This window comes from Hippopotamus amphibius, chromosome 8, assembly GCF_030028045.1.
Source record: "Hippopotamus amphibius kiboko isolate mHipAmp2 chromosome 8, mHipAmp2.hap2, whole genome shotgun sequence".
Taxonomy (NCBI): Eukaryota; Metazoa; Chordata; class Mammalia; order Artiodactyla; family Hippopotamidae; genus Hippopotamus; species Hippopotamus amphibius.
The window spans coordinates 91,606,221-91,624,531 of NC_080193.1; the positions used below are offsets into that span (position 1 = coordinate 91,606,221).

The window sequence follows — 18,311 nt, forward strand, 5'->3', positions numbered from 1 at the left end:
GAACACCATCTAAGTTATTTATTTAGTAAAAGAATAATAATAATTATTATTATTATTAATTAATATTATTACGGCATAATTTTAATTCTTAGTATTATTAACATAAAGGTATGCCACATTTTCCTGGATGTATTTGCTGGCTGGGCTCTTCCATGAAACAGGAATGGCTTTCATCACTTACGTCTGCATCAACCTTTTTTTTGGCATCAATTCCATTGTTTCCCTGTCAGTGGTGTACTTTCTTTCCAAGGAAAAGCCTAATGATATGGTAAGGTTCTTTATTAGTCTGATAAACTTCACTGATTGGATCAAATGCTTCAACATGTTCAAGGTGAAAAGATTTCCTGTATTTTGCATTCTCTAAATAGAATAGAGGAATTTCACTTGATTCTATTAAATTTAGTAGAGGAGAAACCACGGCCTTTTAAAATTCTTTTTAGGCTCCATCTAGGTTAATGTCTATGATTGTATTTATGCAGTGTCAAAACTCTTGACATTTGATAGGGCTTGAGTAGGGGACTGGGGATACATTCAATCAGATACATTGTATGGCACTACAAAAATCAGGCAGCCCATCAGTCAGCTAAACTTTTTACTCACTAACAAATTGTTATGGTATGCAGGGACAAGGAGAACGGCTTAGTTATATGACTATGGGCTGAGATTCATTTGAACATCCATAGAGAAAAAATCTAATTCATTCCCTTTCAATCATGTATTGGATTCTACTTCATTCTAAGCATCAGTTCCCATTCAGAGCTAACAATCGTGATTAGTGAGAAGGGAAGCCCTAACAGTGTTGGGCAGTTGAATAGAAAAGAATAGAGAGAAAACGAAGTGAGAAATAGACAAGCACACTCCAGGAGGAAGAAAAAAATCCATGAGGTGCAAGCGGTTGGTCCCAGGTGTGAATGACATGAAAATGAGCCATTTGCTCCTCTCCTTCCATATCATTTTACCATTTTATTCCCTCTTCAAGTAGGAATTGCCTTAGGTTCTGAAACTTTATGGTACTAAATCCCTGCTTTACTCAGGCACCTACCCATAGATACCCTATCAGACCCCAGCACCCTGGCTATTACCACATTCCTAGGAGCTAAGGCAGGTCTAGAAGGGATTCTGCCGTCAGGGGTTGGCCTGACACCTTAGACCATCTCAAAAACATATATAATCCTTTTCTGCTTGTATTTTAGTAATACATCCCCACCATTTGATTATGGTAAATGTTTATATATAAATTCAACATGCATGTGAAATAATTGCTAATCTAGATAAGACTCTCAGGTTTCAATATTTATCTACATCTAGTTTCAATTTTTTGTCAATTTGTTGGAAGGCTAACACTGAGTTTTATTTTTATTTCTCATATTTCAGACTTTAGAACTTATTTCTGAAACCCTCAAGCGCATTTTCCTGATTTTCCCGCAATTCTGTTTTGGCTATGGTTTGATTGAACTTTCTCAACAACAGTCGGTCCTGGACTTCTTAAAAGCATACGGAGTAGAATATCCAAATGAAACCTTTGAGATGGATAAACTAGGCGCAATGTTTGTGGCTTTGGTTTCTCAGGGAACCATGTTCTTTTTCTTGCGACTTTTAATCAATGCGTGGCTGATTAATAAACTCAGGTAAATACAATGAAAACAGTGTTTGACACCCATGACAAAACTCAATTCAGAATATTCAGGGAGGGGTCAATAATCTAAGCTCTTCCATTAGTAATATGGAAATGTTTTGCTCAAAAACTTTTTAAAAACTGTTGCATAATTCACAATCTATTTCATTCAGTAAATAGTTATCAAATCTTACTGTGGTCTGCAAGTATTGTAAAGCGAGAGAGTGAAATTAATACGCACAATTGTTAGCCTTAAGGAGGTCAAGGTTCAGTGGTGGAGAGGAAGTATGCACATAAACAAAAGATGTAGTCTTTAAATTGTGTTTGGAAGGATAGAAAGTAGAAGTGGGGAAAGAGAATTGAGTACGTAGCATATTAGCAATGGATTTGGGAAAAGAAGATTGAGTAAAGTGAGGACAGAATCGTAAATAAAAATGCACGTACCATTGACCCAACAATTCTATTTCTAGGAATTTTTCCAAAAGATATGCTACCACAGTTGCAGAATTATGTATGTATGAAGCTATTCAGCATAGCAACCATTCCTAATAGCAAAAGAATGAAAACAACCTAAATGTACTTCATTCGGGGACTGGTTAAACAAATTATATGCATAATTTATAAATGAAACACTATGCAACCATTAGAAAGAATGATGCAGTTCACTATGTAATGTTTAGGATTACTTCTAATATTTATTAAGTGAGAAATGCAAGGTTCAGAACTACAAATGAAGTATATTACCATTTGAGTTTTAAAAAAGACATATTATTTATGCATATATATGCATAGACTATTTCTAATTACCAGTGCCTCTGCTAAAAAACTGTATGTGGTTGAAGGAGACTTACTTTTCACTAAATATTCTTCAGTACCATTTTAATTTTAATAGATGAAGTGCGTGTATCACCTATTGAAAAATAAGATTTAAGTTAATAATAATGAAAGGAAAGACAAGAGCAAAGATAGAAGAATCTTGGGGCATATTTGAGAAATGAGTAATACCATTTGATTAGAGGGTAGACTGAACGTAATGAAAGAGTAGGAGCTAAAGCTTGGGGCTGGGAAAGTATGGAGCCTACTGGTTGCTTGGTTAAAGAGCAATAGCTTGGACTTTATTCAACGAATAAATAGCGGCACATTAAAGGTTTTTGAATAGAGACCAACAGGATCAAATGGTGTTTTAGGAACTGTGATTTTGTGGAGATAGTGCAGATTGGAAGGAAAGAGTCAGAGACGATGGAGCAATTTGAGGTTCCTAGATAAATCTAGGTGAGAAAAAATGAAAGCCTGTGATGGTAATAGAAACGGACAGAAAATGATTGATGACTGGCTAGGAGTACTAGGAGACTGACTGCATGAGTGAATTTTGGAATGGGGAAGATTCAAAGAAAACATCACAATTGGGATCTCTGGGGATATCATTAAAAGAAACAGGGACATTGGGAGGAAGACCTGAATTGATTGTTGGTTTGGTTTGCTTTGGTATTCCTTAGGCAAGATACTGAAGTGGGTTTGAGAGTTCGTGAGTTTTCAGGACTGATAACCTTAATACATTGGCTAGATACTAGGTAAGCCATTCACAATAAAAAGACTGTAGAATAACATTCACATTATTGATGACAAAAGAAGAAATAGGATTAAAAAAAAAAGCGATCATTGATCATAGACTTGTAAAGTGTTGAGTCTTACTAATGACTCTAGTCTCTCTGTTAGGGAGTAACTTTCAAAGCCAAACTAATTTCCTTGTTACTGAAATTAAAATTCTGACTTGTAATAGTGGATCTGTTAGTATTTAAGTCATAGAAAGCAAAAGTTGTTTCCCAAATATTATAACGAATATCATAAAGAGCATCCATACTAATTTTTAAGTTATTTGAGTACTATAATGCATAAAAAATTTAAAACAAACATTGTATGTGATAGCACACTTTTAATGAAGTGGGAGCTTAATAAACTATGTCAAAACTGAGTGGTGCCATTTCAAAGTCATTGATGCAAAATCATTGGGTCCAATTTTTAGACTCTTCTTCAGAAAATTTCATTCTTCATCTGTTATTGAGACAATAGATGAAGATGAAGATGTGCGGGCTGAGAGATTTAGAGTTGAGAATGGTGCAGATGAATATGACCTGGTCCAACTCCATCATCTCACAAAGACCTACCAGCTTATCCACAAAAAGATTATAGCTGTAAATAACATCAGCCTTGGGATACCTGCTGGGGAGGTAAAGAACAATGTTTTGTTTCTAACTATCCTTTATATTGACATGGTAAGTTACAGATCTTTATCTTTCCTTAATTTTTTTCTAGAAATATGAAAGTCAACCTCTGAATATTTTGATGGACTCTATATATGTAATTTACCTGTGTCCGTGTTACTTACCCTGTAAGTCTTCCCTCTTGGCAGGGAGGACTCACCACATGCCAAGTCCTGAGCCCCCTCCCAAGTTACTATCCTCCCTGAGTGGACTTTCAGTCAAGAATTCTGTGCAGGGTGCTCTTTTCAACATTTAGTTTCCAGGCCTCTTCAAAAGACAGCATAAAGAAATCCATTGTTGGAAGTGAGGTCCTAGAACTGCATTCATATTTATATTCTTGCTGTTTTCATAGAAGCAATAGTAAGGCAGCTTTGAAGAAGAAAGAGAATGTGGGCATTTCCCCTTTAGCCGAGCCTGACTGCAAACTAAATACATCAAATGTATTCGACCGCACAAAGAGATTATTGCTTCAGTAGCTTATTCAGTAAAGTCGTGATTTTGTGTGAATAATTTGAAATCTATAAATATAATGACTTTGTCAGGTTAGCATATCTGACTTGCTAGGTATTCTATCCTGTCACACAGAGGTGCTCTATAATATGTAAAACAAGTCCTATGTATATATACAAATGTTCAGATAGTTAAAGGAAAAAAAAAGTACCCATTTGTTTTAAAAGAGAAAGTTTTATCCACTGCCAACAAAGCACTACAATATCCATGAGTCATTCCAGTGATTCATTTTTCTTGGTAATTTATTTCACCCAAGAAGAAGAAGAAAAGAGATATCATAGTAACACATCTTTGATTTGAATTAAAGTTTACATCTTTTTTTTTTTCTCCCTCAAACCAGTGCTTTGGCCTTCTTGGGGTGAATGGAGCAGGAAAGACCACCATCTTCAAGATGCTGACTGGCGACATAATTCCTACAAGTGGAAACATTCTGATCAGAAATAAGATTGGGTATGAAAAACAAATGCTTCAAATTACTGAATACAACATAATTAAATAAGAAAAACAATTAAAATGAACTCTTTATGTTAGTTTATGGCTATATTATTAAATCCTTAGGCGGAAAAACAGCTTCTCCAGTGAGTGGAAATTTTTAAATCTTTAAGCATGCCTATGATGGGTAGGATCGTTTTACCTCTTTTTACCAGAATCACCATGACCCCAGCAGAGCTACCCTCCCAACATCTGAGCACTAGGAGGAAAACATCTGAAAGTCATTTGTGTTTTTGATTCTTTCAATTCAGGTCTCTGGCTCACACTGACTCTCACAGCTCATTAATTGGCTACTGTCCTCAGGAAGATGCTTTGGATGACCTGTTAACCGTGGAAGAGCATTTGTATTTCTATGCCAGGATACACGGAATTCCAGAAAAAGATATTAAAGAAGTGAGTATAAGTGTGAAAAACTAGTTCATTTGAAAACCATTATTATTTCTGCTTCCTACCCACCCACCCTCAAAACCAAGTTGACATCTGAGAAACTGTGACATTTTTCTCCTGAGGGGGATGATGGGGGCATATTAGCTTGATTGTATATATCACAAACATACCTATGGACTCGGCTTTGGAAACATCGTGGCCCATGTTTGTTCAGTTATCTTTTAAAAACTATCAAATAAAGAATGATATTTGCCTTAGGCTGTGGGTTGAGTCTTGGTTGGTGATGCCTGTACATGGTTTAGTGTTCAGATAAGTATTGAAACATGGAATTACCTACAAAATGCCCAAGTAAAATAGAATAGCTCCCAATATGATTTTTTAAATGTCCTTTTGTACCTCACTACAATTAGTTGCCTTTTTAATGGAATGGCTAATCCTTAGGGCAGTTTTCTCTACTTTTGTAACCCCCGGGGACCTATTAAATCCTCCTAGGATTCCACTATTTGCCAGGGCTATTTAACTACCGAAAGAGTCACAAGAACCCAAGATTCCTAAGTTAATACACTAAAGTTTTGATACTGGGTCAGTTTTAAATAGACTTAAAGCTTTTGTGACAACTCATCCCACAGTAAGAAGAAAGATCAAACAGCAATAACAATCGATAAGAAACCGCCTTGTGAAGGGATGAATTCTGTTTTAGCTCTTTGAAGCTCCAAGGGAAATCCTGTGTTAATACAGCAGAAAGAACAATTGTAAACACACACACACATGCATTTGGGTGGAAAGATAATCCCATTTGAGAAAGACCTCCACAAAATTGCTTTTATCTTTTTAAATGAACTATTAATTTTTAAGAGGACCTTTGAAAATAAAACTTATATTTATGTTGAATTTAAATGTTTTAATTTTTTCGGGTATTTCTTCATTATAAAGCTTTCTTTTCACAAGTAGCTTTTGTTCCCATTTAATGCTCTAAGGGTTTTGGCAAAGGAAAATCAACCTAAGTCCTCTTTTCCACCCACAGACTGTTCACAAACTCCTTGGGAGACTTCACCTGATGCCCTACAAGGACAAAGCTACCTCTATGTGTAGTTACGGCACAAAAAGAAAATTATCCACTGCACTGGCATTGATAGGGAAACCTTCGATTCTCTTGCTGGTAAGAGGATCATTGTGAAAAAGGCTACTACCTAATTAAAACCACATATCCAATTGTGTGTTTCATTTCATTGACATTATTGTGATAAGCATTTACTGAGGTCTCACTATGTGCTGGTTATTTTGTAAAGCACTTTACACATACTGTCTCATTAAGGAAATTTATATCTGATAATTTGTTGCCGCAACAATATGCCCTCAAAATTGTTTTTGTCTGAAGCTGTGGCTCAGTCGCTTTCAGAGGAAACATGGGAATAGGAAGTAGTAGCTGAAACAAATTCAGGATATTCAAATGAGTAAGTAAAATTATGACAGAATTTGATTCCCAGTTATTGAAGAAATCAGTTCTATTCATAACAGATCAGGTAAACGAATACATTTTCCAGCTTCTACCAAAAAGGAAATATACATTTTAGGACAATGTGTTGTGCTAAAATGTCATTTCCTCGTTGCTTAAAAATGTGAGTTACCTAGCTTGAAATGCACTCTCAACACTATGCCATTCTATTTTATCTGAAATTTTGGAGTCAAGAAATACATATCACATTTATATTTTGATTCAGAACTGAAAAGTTAAACCGATCACCTGGAAGTATAAATTACGCTAGGGCTGACATAGCATTCTGCTCCCCAGGCCAAACGTTATGAAAGTGTTTATTTCAGAGAAATAAGCTTGCCCTTATTGTGGAAGTTCCCCAAACCTACAAACTCCAAAAAAGGCTTAACTATATACAATAAAATCACCAATTACAAATCACTACATTATTCCAGGGATTGAGTAACATAGAGGATCAAATCATTTAAACTGCCCAGATAGAGTAATGCACATGCCATCTCTATATAACACCGGAAGCTTGTAACGCATTATATCCCTGCCAATCGATGCTTATAATGGAATTCTATTGTATAAGTGTCTCTTAGATTGAAGAAGTCCTTAGGCATCCTGTGAGATAATAGATGTGAAGTACTTTAAAATGTTAAAAGCTCTAAGCAAATATTATGCATTAATGAGCTGAACTGAAATCAGGCTGTGAGAGAAAGATACCATACTTTCTTTTATCTATATTTACTATATATGCCATTGTCTTCAAAAATAGGAACAGTGACAATATAATCTTTACTGTTTCCCCAAATTAACACTCATTTCTTTCTTTAAATTTAACCCCTTGCTATAAAAATAAACCTCTGGTGATCCTATGTACATACTTTCCATTTCAAGCACATATTTTTCATTTTTACCTAGTCGACCTATAATTTGGTTTTTTAATCATCTGTCAGGATTTATTATTTCTTGTTTAGGTTTCCCATTGCTACGTTTCTAATTTTATGTCAAAATAATTTTTCAAAACATCATTTACTTTAAAATGTAATTTATATCTTTCTATTTGGCAATTTCTGCAAATCTTATTTTTATTTCCCCAAGGAGTATTAAATTTCAATTAATAGCATAAAACTGAAAATACACCCCAATCATATTAACCACAGAAAATCAAATCGCATTCTCTGTGCTTCACATAACATACTATCTATCACTCACAGCCACAACTCTGCCATCAGGAGCAAGGTAGCAATCTTGTTGATGTAGCTTCAAATATATACATGACAATATAGTATTAAATGTAAAAACTCTTGCTTTGTCAGTAATTGAAGCAGAATTTTTTCCAAAGAAATGTAAGAGACAAGTATAAAGTAACAGGAGTGTCAACTTCACTGAGACACTTTTTAAAACAGATTGACAATTTTAAATGATTAATTCTGAGCTTTTTTGACAGCAGCAGAAAAAAGCCTATTAAGTATAAAACAAGTCAGTCACAGGACCTCGAAAAGTGATTTCTTTCTAGGCAAGTGAGATGCAATGATTCATGTAAAGAACCTCATCAAAACTTAATTAATTTGATAAATTCTTCTTGTAACTTTCTATTAAGGATGAGCCAAGCTCTGGGATGGATCCTAAGTCAAAACGGCACCTCTGGAAGATCATTTCAGAAGAAGTACAGAATAGAAGTTCCGTCATCCTCACTTCTCACAGGTAAGCCGAGAGTCAGGTGACACGATGTTAGGATGAAAGACGGGAAAGGTAATCCTGTGTGCTATATATTGATCATGGATTCTGCAATTGAATTAAAGTATTTTATGTTCACAGTCAAGGGAGCAAGTCAGGAAGGTTTCATGGTGAGACTCCAGCTCCTGTCAGGGACAGGGCCTGAGCAGTCTTTAAAACAAGTTTCCCATCATTTACAGCCCTCTTAACTAAACTATGCCTCCCTATTGCCTATCATGTAAAAATCAGCATTTTTCAGCTTAGTATGCAAGCCCTTTTATTATCTGGCCTCATCCAGATTTCTAGTCTTCTTTTCCTATGACACCCTCTCCTATCAGTCCATCGAATGACTCTTAGTTCCACATACTCTCACCATGCCCTCTCTTTGGCTATGCCTTCTACTGGAGTTGGTCTTCACAAAATCTCTCCAAATTCTCATCTTACTAATCCTTTAAGAACTAGTTCACAAGCCTCCTCCAATCAATGACGTATATAAAAAAGCTACTAAAGCATTTTATCTGTGCCTTTCTTATAAGATTGGCCTTATATTAAGTTCATCCTTTCATTATAATGGTCATATAGGACTTCCTAGGTGGCGCAGTGGTAAAGAATCTGCCTGCCAATGCAGGGGACACGGGTTCGAGCCCTGCCCTGGGAAGATTCCATATGCCATGGAGCAACTAAGCCTGTGCGCCTAAAAAAAAAAAAAAAAAAAAGAGTGAATAATGGTCATATAGCAGAAAAAGAACTAGATATGTTTAGAAACAAGAGACTTGTTTATATCCTATATACTAGCCTTGCCCTATCACAGTATATGTTCTGAAGCCAATCATTTATTTTCCATTAACTTTTGTGTTAAGTGGACAGGGTGATACCTACAATGTCAAGGTGATACCTAAGATCTCCTCCAGTTATCATAGACCATGACATTAGAATTATATGATCAAGAACAGATTAACTAGTTATAAATATAAAAACATAACCAACTGAATATGAAGTATAAGGCATGATGAAAACAACTTAGTATTATTTTACAAACGTTTCTTACGAAGTGTAGGTCTTGAGTCAAAGATTGAAAGAGTTTAAAAGAAATACTATGTTTGATAAAGTGGGCAATCCAGGTGAGAGAGATGGCCTCAAGTTTGAGTAGAAACAGTAACGAACCCTATGCGGGCGAGGACATTTCATTTATATGTTAAAAGATTTTTTTGTTCTTCAAGGGAAAAGACATTTTAAGGAATTCAGATACTCAAACAGAATTTCTAAGGTGCATAATGAAAAAAGTTAAGCTTATGCTCATGAACTTAAACCATTTTTCTGTGCCCAGAACGCTGACATGATTCTGTCTTTCAGCATGGAAGAATGTGAAGCTCTCTGTACCAGATTGGCCATCATGGTGAATGGAAGATTCCAATGTATTGGATCATTGCAGCATATTAAGAGCAGGTGAAGAACAAATGCATTGTTTAACACATGGTGTAGGGTAATCAATCTACCAGTGCTATTATACTCATCTTCAGGGATTATCTCAGTAGCCTATCCTACAATGAGCAGTAAAACTGGAATGGAGAAGCTAACTATTGACTCACCTTAAAGTTAAGTTATAGTACTGAGGATTGAATATTTTTTTAGTTAATAACCCCAAAACCTAGAAGGCCTAAAAGCTAATAATAATAATAATATCAACCAAATATTCTCAGAAAGCAGTTTCAAGAATTAACTCAGTAATAAATTAGGTCTTGACAAGTGCATGAAGGCATCGATTTTTATCTAGCATGTTCATTTATCATTTGCACAGGCTTTCGGTAAGCTATTTAACATTTTTACTACATTCAAAACCTTTTGATCAAAAATACATTGGGGAGATGTGCATAAATATCATACTATCAAATTAAAATTAAATTAATATTTTTATATTTGCCAGAGTGCATGTGCATCTATACATATCCATGTTAATCTTCAAACATCATGACATTACTTTATACCATTATCTGTACAGCAGCTTGGCTTTCTTACAAGACAATATTAACTAAGATAAGAAAAAAGGATGAAAAAGACCTTATATGCTGTTCTCAGAGGGTCTGTTGTGACTTGTTTACAAACTCTATTTTTGATGCAGTTAGCTAGTATATTGATTTATTATTTATTTTTAAAACCCCAATGATTTTAATCTTTATGGTTGACACCAAATCGCCAATAACTTACCCCTAAAGATCTACTTTGCTTTAAATTAGAAGGTATTTTTAGCCCCAGGAATTGATATCAATTGCCAATTCATGGTTGTCAAAGAAAGCCAAGATTTTATATTTTCTTTCTAATGCAGCTTTTGTTCAAAGGATCTGACTTTGTATAGTGCTAGAAATAAATAAAAAGCCATGGCAGTACACTATTTCCAGTTTGCAACATGCCCTGAACTTTTATGGCAAAATGAGAGTCTTTATATAAGAAAAGGGGCTATAATGGTCAGCTTGGGTCCTGTTTCATTATCTAGAATTCCAGAGGAGCTATTTCAGCAAAACATAACTTATATTGTATTTTGTACTGCTTCCTAGGTTTGGACGAGGATTTACTGTCAAGGTCCACGTGAAGAATGCCAAAGTGAGCATGGAGCCCCTCACAAGGTTCATGCAACTGCACTTTCCAAAAACATACTTAAAAGTAAGAAATTGACTGGTTTTGATAGTCATAATCTAATATCGTAGTGGATGTTTGTCATTTTCAAGTTGACCGTAGCTTTATTATTCATCTTAATATATTTATTAGTTCAAGATGCTTAATATACTCTGAAGCACACTTAGTATTAACAAATAAAATCTTCAAATTAGTTACATATTTTTGTAGCTCCTTAAGAGTAACATAGTCTTTTTACATATATTTATTTCTTCTTCACAAAGACTTTATGACCATATTGTACTAGTTTTCGGTTGTATACTTAACTAGATTATTAGTTATATATGTTAGGAAACTGAGGGGTGACAGATACATATGACCAAGGGCATTTCTTCTTAGAAAAAAAAATTACAAAGTTCCAGAATGTCACAGTGAGAAGAGATTATCTCCTTTGCTTTCCTTATTTGGAAGATAAGCCCACAAAGTTTTGAGCAGAATTGCTTGGAAATCAAGTTCTTAAATCCCACACCACCTTAAACATTGCTCAATTAATTTCATCTTACATATACATACCAACAGGATGGACACACACAGATACACACAAATAAATTTCACATAGTACATATTTAGATGCACTTGACAAAAAAGTTATCATTATAACATCTTTGATGTGCAACTAATTTGTACAAGATGATTATAGCAAACGATTGTTTCTAAAAGGAAATAAGGAATGGAATGATGAAAAGAAATTGGAAGACTTGGGCTGAGGTCCAGCTCTGCCTGTGTGAATTCCAGCAAGACGTTTTAAAGTCTCTGGGCCTTGTATTCCTGTTCTACAAATACTGTTGACATCTACTTCACAAGACTGGTGTGAGAACTAAATGATAAAATGTCCACAAAAATGCTTCATAAATTGTCAGGCACTGTATTAACGTGAAGTGATTTTGCAGAGCAAAATAGAGTGCATTTTTTAAAACAATTCTTTTATCTCTACAAAATTCCTTTGCCTCAACCTCCGAAGCCTAGACTAAGTTCTCCAGGAAATAATAACTTTTACGATTCTTGTCAAAGTCCATTTTCTATCACCTAAATTAAAAGCAAATTTAAAAATTAAAGGACACTTTTTTTTTTTTTTTTGCACAAACCATGTTGGTCATAGTGCTTTTTCTTTCAGTGAACTTCTGGATTGAAATCTGCATTTATTCACTGAGTGATGAGATTACATTTGCCCTGGTCAGTTCCTTAGGGGACTAGAGCTATACAAGACAAGTGCAGTGATGATAAAAGTTTGATTTCTTGCTAAGCAGACCATTCTTTACAAGTATGCAATGGTTTCTAGATCGCTAAAAGGGAAATAACAAAACAATTTGGGAGTAAAAATAAGTAAGATAGCCTGATTGCAGTGACAGGTGTGATGTAAACACAAATCAATGAGAGGGGTTAGACTGTGAGCAAAGGAGTAAGAAGAGGGGTTTCCAGTAACATAGGTCTGGAATACCAGGCTGCAATATGCAACCTTGATCTGATCCATATAGGTTACAGGGATTGATTATGGAGTTAAAAAAAACATCCTGACCAAGCTAGTGTTTAGGAAAGATTATCCTAGCTACTTTGTGCTGAAACATGTGAATGTATATGGTTTCTAGTCTTCTGAAGAGGCTGTTGAAATAACTCAGATGTGGAGTGCTGAGCATCAAGTTAATATTGATGGTGCAAATAGAGAGGAAAGGTTACATTTGAGAGTTAGAGGAAACATAAATAGGATATGATAATTGATGAAATGTGCAGAAACCAAGATGTTAAAGATACTCCAAGGAAATTAGAATCGATTACTAAATTGATGGTAATACTCTGGACTAAATAAATTGAAAAGAATTTTAGAGTGACTTAAGAAAGAATGTGGCATTATTTGAATGAGATTTCTCCTAGACAGTGCTTTTGAAACTGGCAACTTTACCCAATATAAACAGAACAATTAATCCGTAGCCTTTTAGAACAATTCTAACATTTTTTAAAAAATGAAATTTCTAAGTTATCTCTGAGTGTAATCTGACATTGGCAATACCATTTATATTATTTTTTAGGCAAGACTATAATGACTTTATAAGTGCACATGAATGTAGACTGGGAATTTTCATTAGCTTTTTAATTTGTTTTCTCTTAGATATTCATAAAACTTTTTATCTTGTCTTTGAAAGCTGCTGATCTCAAAACATACCCCTTATTTATACTGTAGCATCATTTTTAGAGGAATGAATTTCAGTGTTTCTTAGCTCTTGGTCAAGTTATGTCTCATCAAGTCAATATTACCTGACTTTGATAAATACATGTTTTTCCTTTGGTTCCCACAGGATCAGCACCTCAGCATGCTAGAGTATCATGTGCCGGTCACCGCAGGAGGAGTAGCAAACATTTTTGATCTGCTGGAAACCAACAAGACTGCTTTAAATATCACAAATTTCTTAGTGAGTCAGACTACTCTGGAAGAGGTAAGCTGGATACCTTGATCCTTGTGCACAATGTCACATGAGTTATTACACATTCTGATTATTTCTTTTTAATGATATTCAATTTGTTTTTAATTGAAGCAATATCTAAATTTGCCCCTAAAAAACTTAGCTTAATTTATTTCTAAGTGCATTTTGGGATGTTAGGGGAAAATGTGAAAAGAGTTAACTTATTTTTAATGGAGAAAAGATTTTTTTCCTTCTGTAAGACATTATACCCATCAGTTATCTGTATCTGTAAAGCAATAATTATTTTCATCTATAAAGCAAATAGCTGTTAACACTTTCCTTACTTTTTCTTTGGTAGGTTTCTTAAATAACATTTCTATTGATTGGCTCCCTGGATTAGGGGAGAATTTGGTACCAAAGCTTTAGATCTGCTAGATTCAGGCAACCAAACTGATACATGCAGGATTCTTTTGTTTCATTCACATCTGTCTTAATTACATTTACATTCAGTAACTCGAGGCTTCGTGAAACATCCTTCATCACCTTTACACTGTTTTAGTTTTATACAATTCAACCAACCTGACGTATAGAACATCTGATTGGACCAGATCTGCAAGTGAGGCTATAGAAGCCTCTGAATCATGTTGCATCTTATGGACAATTTTTTATGGAGAATTAAGGCAATTATGGCTTCTCCAACACAGAAGATTTATCCTTTGACTTGTAACCAATAACCAGTATCATGTCTGGCACAAAGTAGACTCTCAAAATTTTCTGGATGAATCTATGACTAATAGAATTAATGATTTTAAACAAAGTCATAAAGGTCGGCCTGTTAAATAATAAGCTTACTGAACATAATGTTAATGTGAGCTTTGTATACAAATTTTATTTTAGTGCATTAACTCTTGAAACTAGTGAAATTTCTCTCAATATCATCATACAAACATTTGGTAAGGGCTTGGGTTGGGCTCCTTGTTTATACTTGAAAGATACTAATACAGATCAAATAGATACAAATTGTGGCTATAGATATTCAGTTTTAGCTTTAGGTTTATATTATGATTGTAAACATAGTTATAGTTGTAGATATAGGTATTATTTTCAAACCCCAGTTAAATTTCAGTACCTAAAGGAAAGACCCCTAGTGAGAGTTTGTGTATATGTTTGGGCTTGTCCCTATGAAATCTAGTTTTCTTCTTATTTGCTCTCCCATTGTGTGAGTGCATATGTGCATGGGCGTGCACACCCACATCCACACACACACACACGTCCCCACACACACACACACCCCTTAGTTCTTCCTTTGGCTTACCAAGTACTAATGGCTTTATTTCCCTTGAAAAATTAGGTTTTCATCAACTTTGCCAAAGACCAAAAGTGCTATGAAACTGCTGATACCAGTAGCCAAGGCTCCACCATAAGCACTGACTCACAAGATGACCGGCTGTAGTCTTAGTACCTCCAGCAAACTCAATCTCAGCAAATGACCAATGGCTGCATTTTGAGGAAGAGCCACAGAAGATACAAATTCCTCAAAATATCTCAAAGTATTATTCTGTATTGGAAAGCTACAATTGTGTAAGACTAGCCAGTAACTATAAATGAAAAGTTTTCTTTCTAAGGTCAGTGAATGTTTTTGCTAAGGTGAATTCCTGTCTACCCAACACTGTGAGCACGCTAGTGTGTAAGTTGCTGACTCTTATGGAAAGGTGCAACCACTGAAGATGAATGTCTTAATTTATTACTTTCAATAAAAAGAAGGCTTAAAAGGCATGGTTATTAGCAGTTGAAAAGTAAGAGTGGAGAAGAAAAGTAAGGTACTTTAGGGTAGGTAGAATTGGGAGAGCAAACAAAACAATTTATTTTTAGAAAATAACAGAATGACCGTCATCATGCGTACGCGAGTCTATTGTGACATGTAAAGTGCCAAGGGCCAGGTTAACATTGGCAGTAAGGAGTGGGCACAACGTCCGGAGAGTGTGTGTATGTCCTTTTCAGTACCTGCGAATACATGGGGACACACTGACCCCCCTGAAAAATGCCTTTCTGCAAGAAGGCTGTCAGAGGGCAGTTTACCCTGGTGGTAAACAGAACTTAGCTTTATTCCTGCACTGCCTTGCCGGTAGTGAGGCACAGGGCAGAGCAAGTAGCTGCTTGCTCTTTGGGGGAAATGGGCGTGTCAGCTGGGCAGATGCAAATCCTGAGGGAAGATAGGGAATTCATGTGCTGCTGGCAGGCAACATTTTTTAAAGCTGTTACAGAAAGCCTCCTATCCTGGGTCTCTCTGCAGGAAACACTCCTGTGGAGGGAAAATGAATATGTGGATAATTTTCAGCTGACCCAGAATCGTATATATGGCTATAGAATAGACTTTGTAATAATGCCAAATTATATGGCCCTTGGGGAAGGTGCTTTATATAACGTGTGTGTGTGTGTGTGTGTGTGTGTGTGTGTGTGTGTGTGTGTGTGTCTATGTAAGTTTGCCGCTTTGGCAAAACTGTTTCTGTTTTGAAAATCTATAAAATCAACATTTAGTAAAAACAATTCATGAAGTCATTTCATTTGTTACGGAAGAGCCAGGAACTTAAAAATTGGAGTCATATGGATGACAAGGTCCCATGGGAGCTGGCCGCTGCTTCCTTCTCCACCTTCATCGCGTTCTTTCTCCTCTTCCTCTATAAGGTGTAGCCATGCTGGCCTCTTTTTGCTTTTTCCAGTGTACCAAACTCCTTCCTCTCTCCACACCTTTGCATGTATTTTCACATGTCTCCCTGCTTGAAATGCCCTTCCCCCACAATTTATGCCTAGCTAACAGTCTTCAGAAATGTTGTTCTTTCTCAGAGAAGCTTTCCTTCCTAGTTCTTGTTTAAATCTAATCCCCTAGTCCTAAAACTGTACTCTATTGTTCTTCCTAATTTTCTGTTAGAGCGTGCATCCTAATTTGTAATATATCCAGATTAACAATATATACCTTAACAGATGGCAACAGAATTTCCCTTAGGATAGAAATTACCCTTGTTGAACATAATACATAAATAAGCCTTTTGGAGGATGGGTCCCTTCAGGAGTCCAAACAAGCAAAACATGGTCAGGCTCCATGAAAGAATGAAGGGATTTGGTTATGGTTCATTGTGTTTGTTATTATGGTGGTTGGTTGCTTGCTCCTGAGCAGTTGCAGGAAGGGCAACACAGAGGGAGGAGAGAAAGGAAGTGGAGAAAGAAGGAGCCAGTGAGATGGTGGAAGGCTGAGTACTGAAGAGAGATAAAAGTTCAATGAGAAACTGAGTGGTTGAATGAACTTTTAAAACCATGAATATCCAGATATGTTTTCACATTCTTTTGCGGTGCAGCCATGCTGTGGACTGTCCTCCTACTCCTAAGTCTTGGTTAAAGTCAGTCATACTTACAAATGCTTTATGTGAATGAGTGTCTACCGGAAATCAAGGAAGGGATGAGTTAATGTCTTCTTTGAAAGAGTCACAGAACAATGCCTGCTTCACCACAGAGCAGGAGCAGCCTGGCGGGAGGGGAGACTGGGAGTTGGAGGGGTCCAGATATGTGCTGAGTGGAGATTCTGACCCCCCAGGACGTGGATCTGGGAGGTTCCAGCCAATCTCGTCTGCCTCTCAGTAGACAGGAAGTCCAAACTGGCCTCTGGATGACAGGGATTACATTTTTGAGTGTTTATTTAGTATTTCTCTCCCTCACTAGACGTGAAGCTCTGTGAGGACAGGAGACCTACTTTGATCTTCCTAGTTTTCCCATCAGTACCCACACACACAATAGATATTGAGTGGCACTCAATAAAGATTTGTTGGTTAAATGGATGAATAAATAAATGAATGAGAAACAAAAGAGAAGCAGGCATGTTTGGCATGGAAACCAAGCATATTTATTCTGTTTAAATCTATGAAATGCAGTCAAGTTTCCCATGATGTCGTTTATTCATGGAGAAGAAAAAGGAAAGACAATGCTTTATTCCATAATACAGATATTACAGCAAATCTACTGGAATAGGAGGATTTGGGTACCTTCTCTGGAATTGGAATTCTAATGCTTTGCTGTTGTACATTCCTGCACATTCATTTCTTCTTCATCTCTTTGTCTGCAAGGATGTACTGTGTAAGAGTTTCACGATGCACTTTTACATTTAAGTAAGGAACATACATAAAAAACTCTTTGAACCCACATCCCTTTGGGCTTCTCTGCAGTAGAGAAAATGTTTTGAGAATTCCCATTTCTCAGAGGACTGCCTCCACTCTGGAAAACCTGTACAGAATCTGCTTTTTCATGTGAGTTACCTCAATTACCTCTGAGGATTGTGGCCATCTTCACTTCACCTATAAAACCAGATTTTCATAATATTAAAACATTTGGGAAAATGATATGTACAACTACCTTCCCCAGATATGCTCTCTGCCTAAATGATTCATTCTTCTCCTCAGAGATGATAATTCCCTAGACAACAGCAGATGCCCTCCTGGGCAAGGGTGAGGGTGATGCGGCAGGCATGCATCCTCTTACCCCCTGGGGACCCTGGGAGCCTGCTTGCTTTATTAAGGTAAGTTATCAACATAAGTTTTTAAGTATAATGACAGCAAGCTAGAAGAGAATGATATGATTTCCTCTGGCGTCATTTGTGACAGTTAATCTTATCCTTCCTTATAAACCCAGGTTGGTTTTCCATAATCTGTAGAATGAAATGCAAACTCCTTAACTGATCCTCAAAGTATTAATAAACCATAGTCCAGCCCCACCACGTCCACCTCTCTTCCTCA

The 18,311-nt window shown here is 36.1% G+C and overlaps 1 protein-coding gene across 6 annotated transcripts in view; it reads left to right on the forward strand.

Annotated features, from left to right (window-relative positions):
• ABCA12 (ATP binding cassette subfamily A member 12) overlaps nt 1-18,311 on the forward strand; it is a 193,924-nt gene that overhangs the window by 162,914 nt on the left and 12,699 nt on the right. For all 6 annotated transcript variants that reach the window (XM_057745989.1, XM_057745991.1, XM_057745988.1 and 3 more), the window contains 11 exons: nt 109-268; nt 1,375-1,628; nt 3,639-3,843; nt 4,727-4,836; nt 5,130-5,271; nt 6,290-6,424; nt 8,349-8,452; nt 9,818-9,910; nt 11,017-11,122; nt 13,426-13,563; nt 14,882-18,094. In XM_057745989.1, coding sequence (XP_057601972.1) covers nt 109-268; nt 1,375-1,628; nt 3,639-3,843; nt 4,727-4,836; nt 5,130-5,271; nt 6,290-6,424; nt 8,349-8,452; nt 9,818-9,910; nt 11,017-11,122; nt 13,426-13,563; nt 14,882-14,983 — 1,549 coding nt within the window. In that variant the 3' untranslated portion in view covers nt 14,984-18,094. The remainder of the gene's footprint in view (nt 1-108; nt 269-1,374; nt 1,629-3,638; nt 3,844-4,726; nt 4,837-5,129; nt 5,272-6,289; nt 6,425-8,348; nt 8,453-9,817; nt 9,911-11,016; nt 11,123-13,425; nt 13,564-14,881; nt 18,095-18,311) is intronic.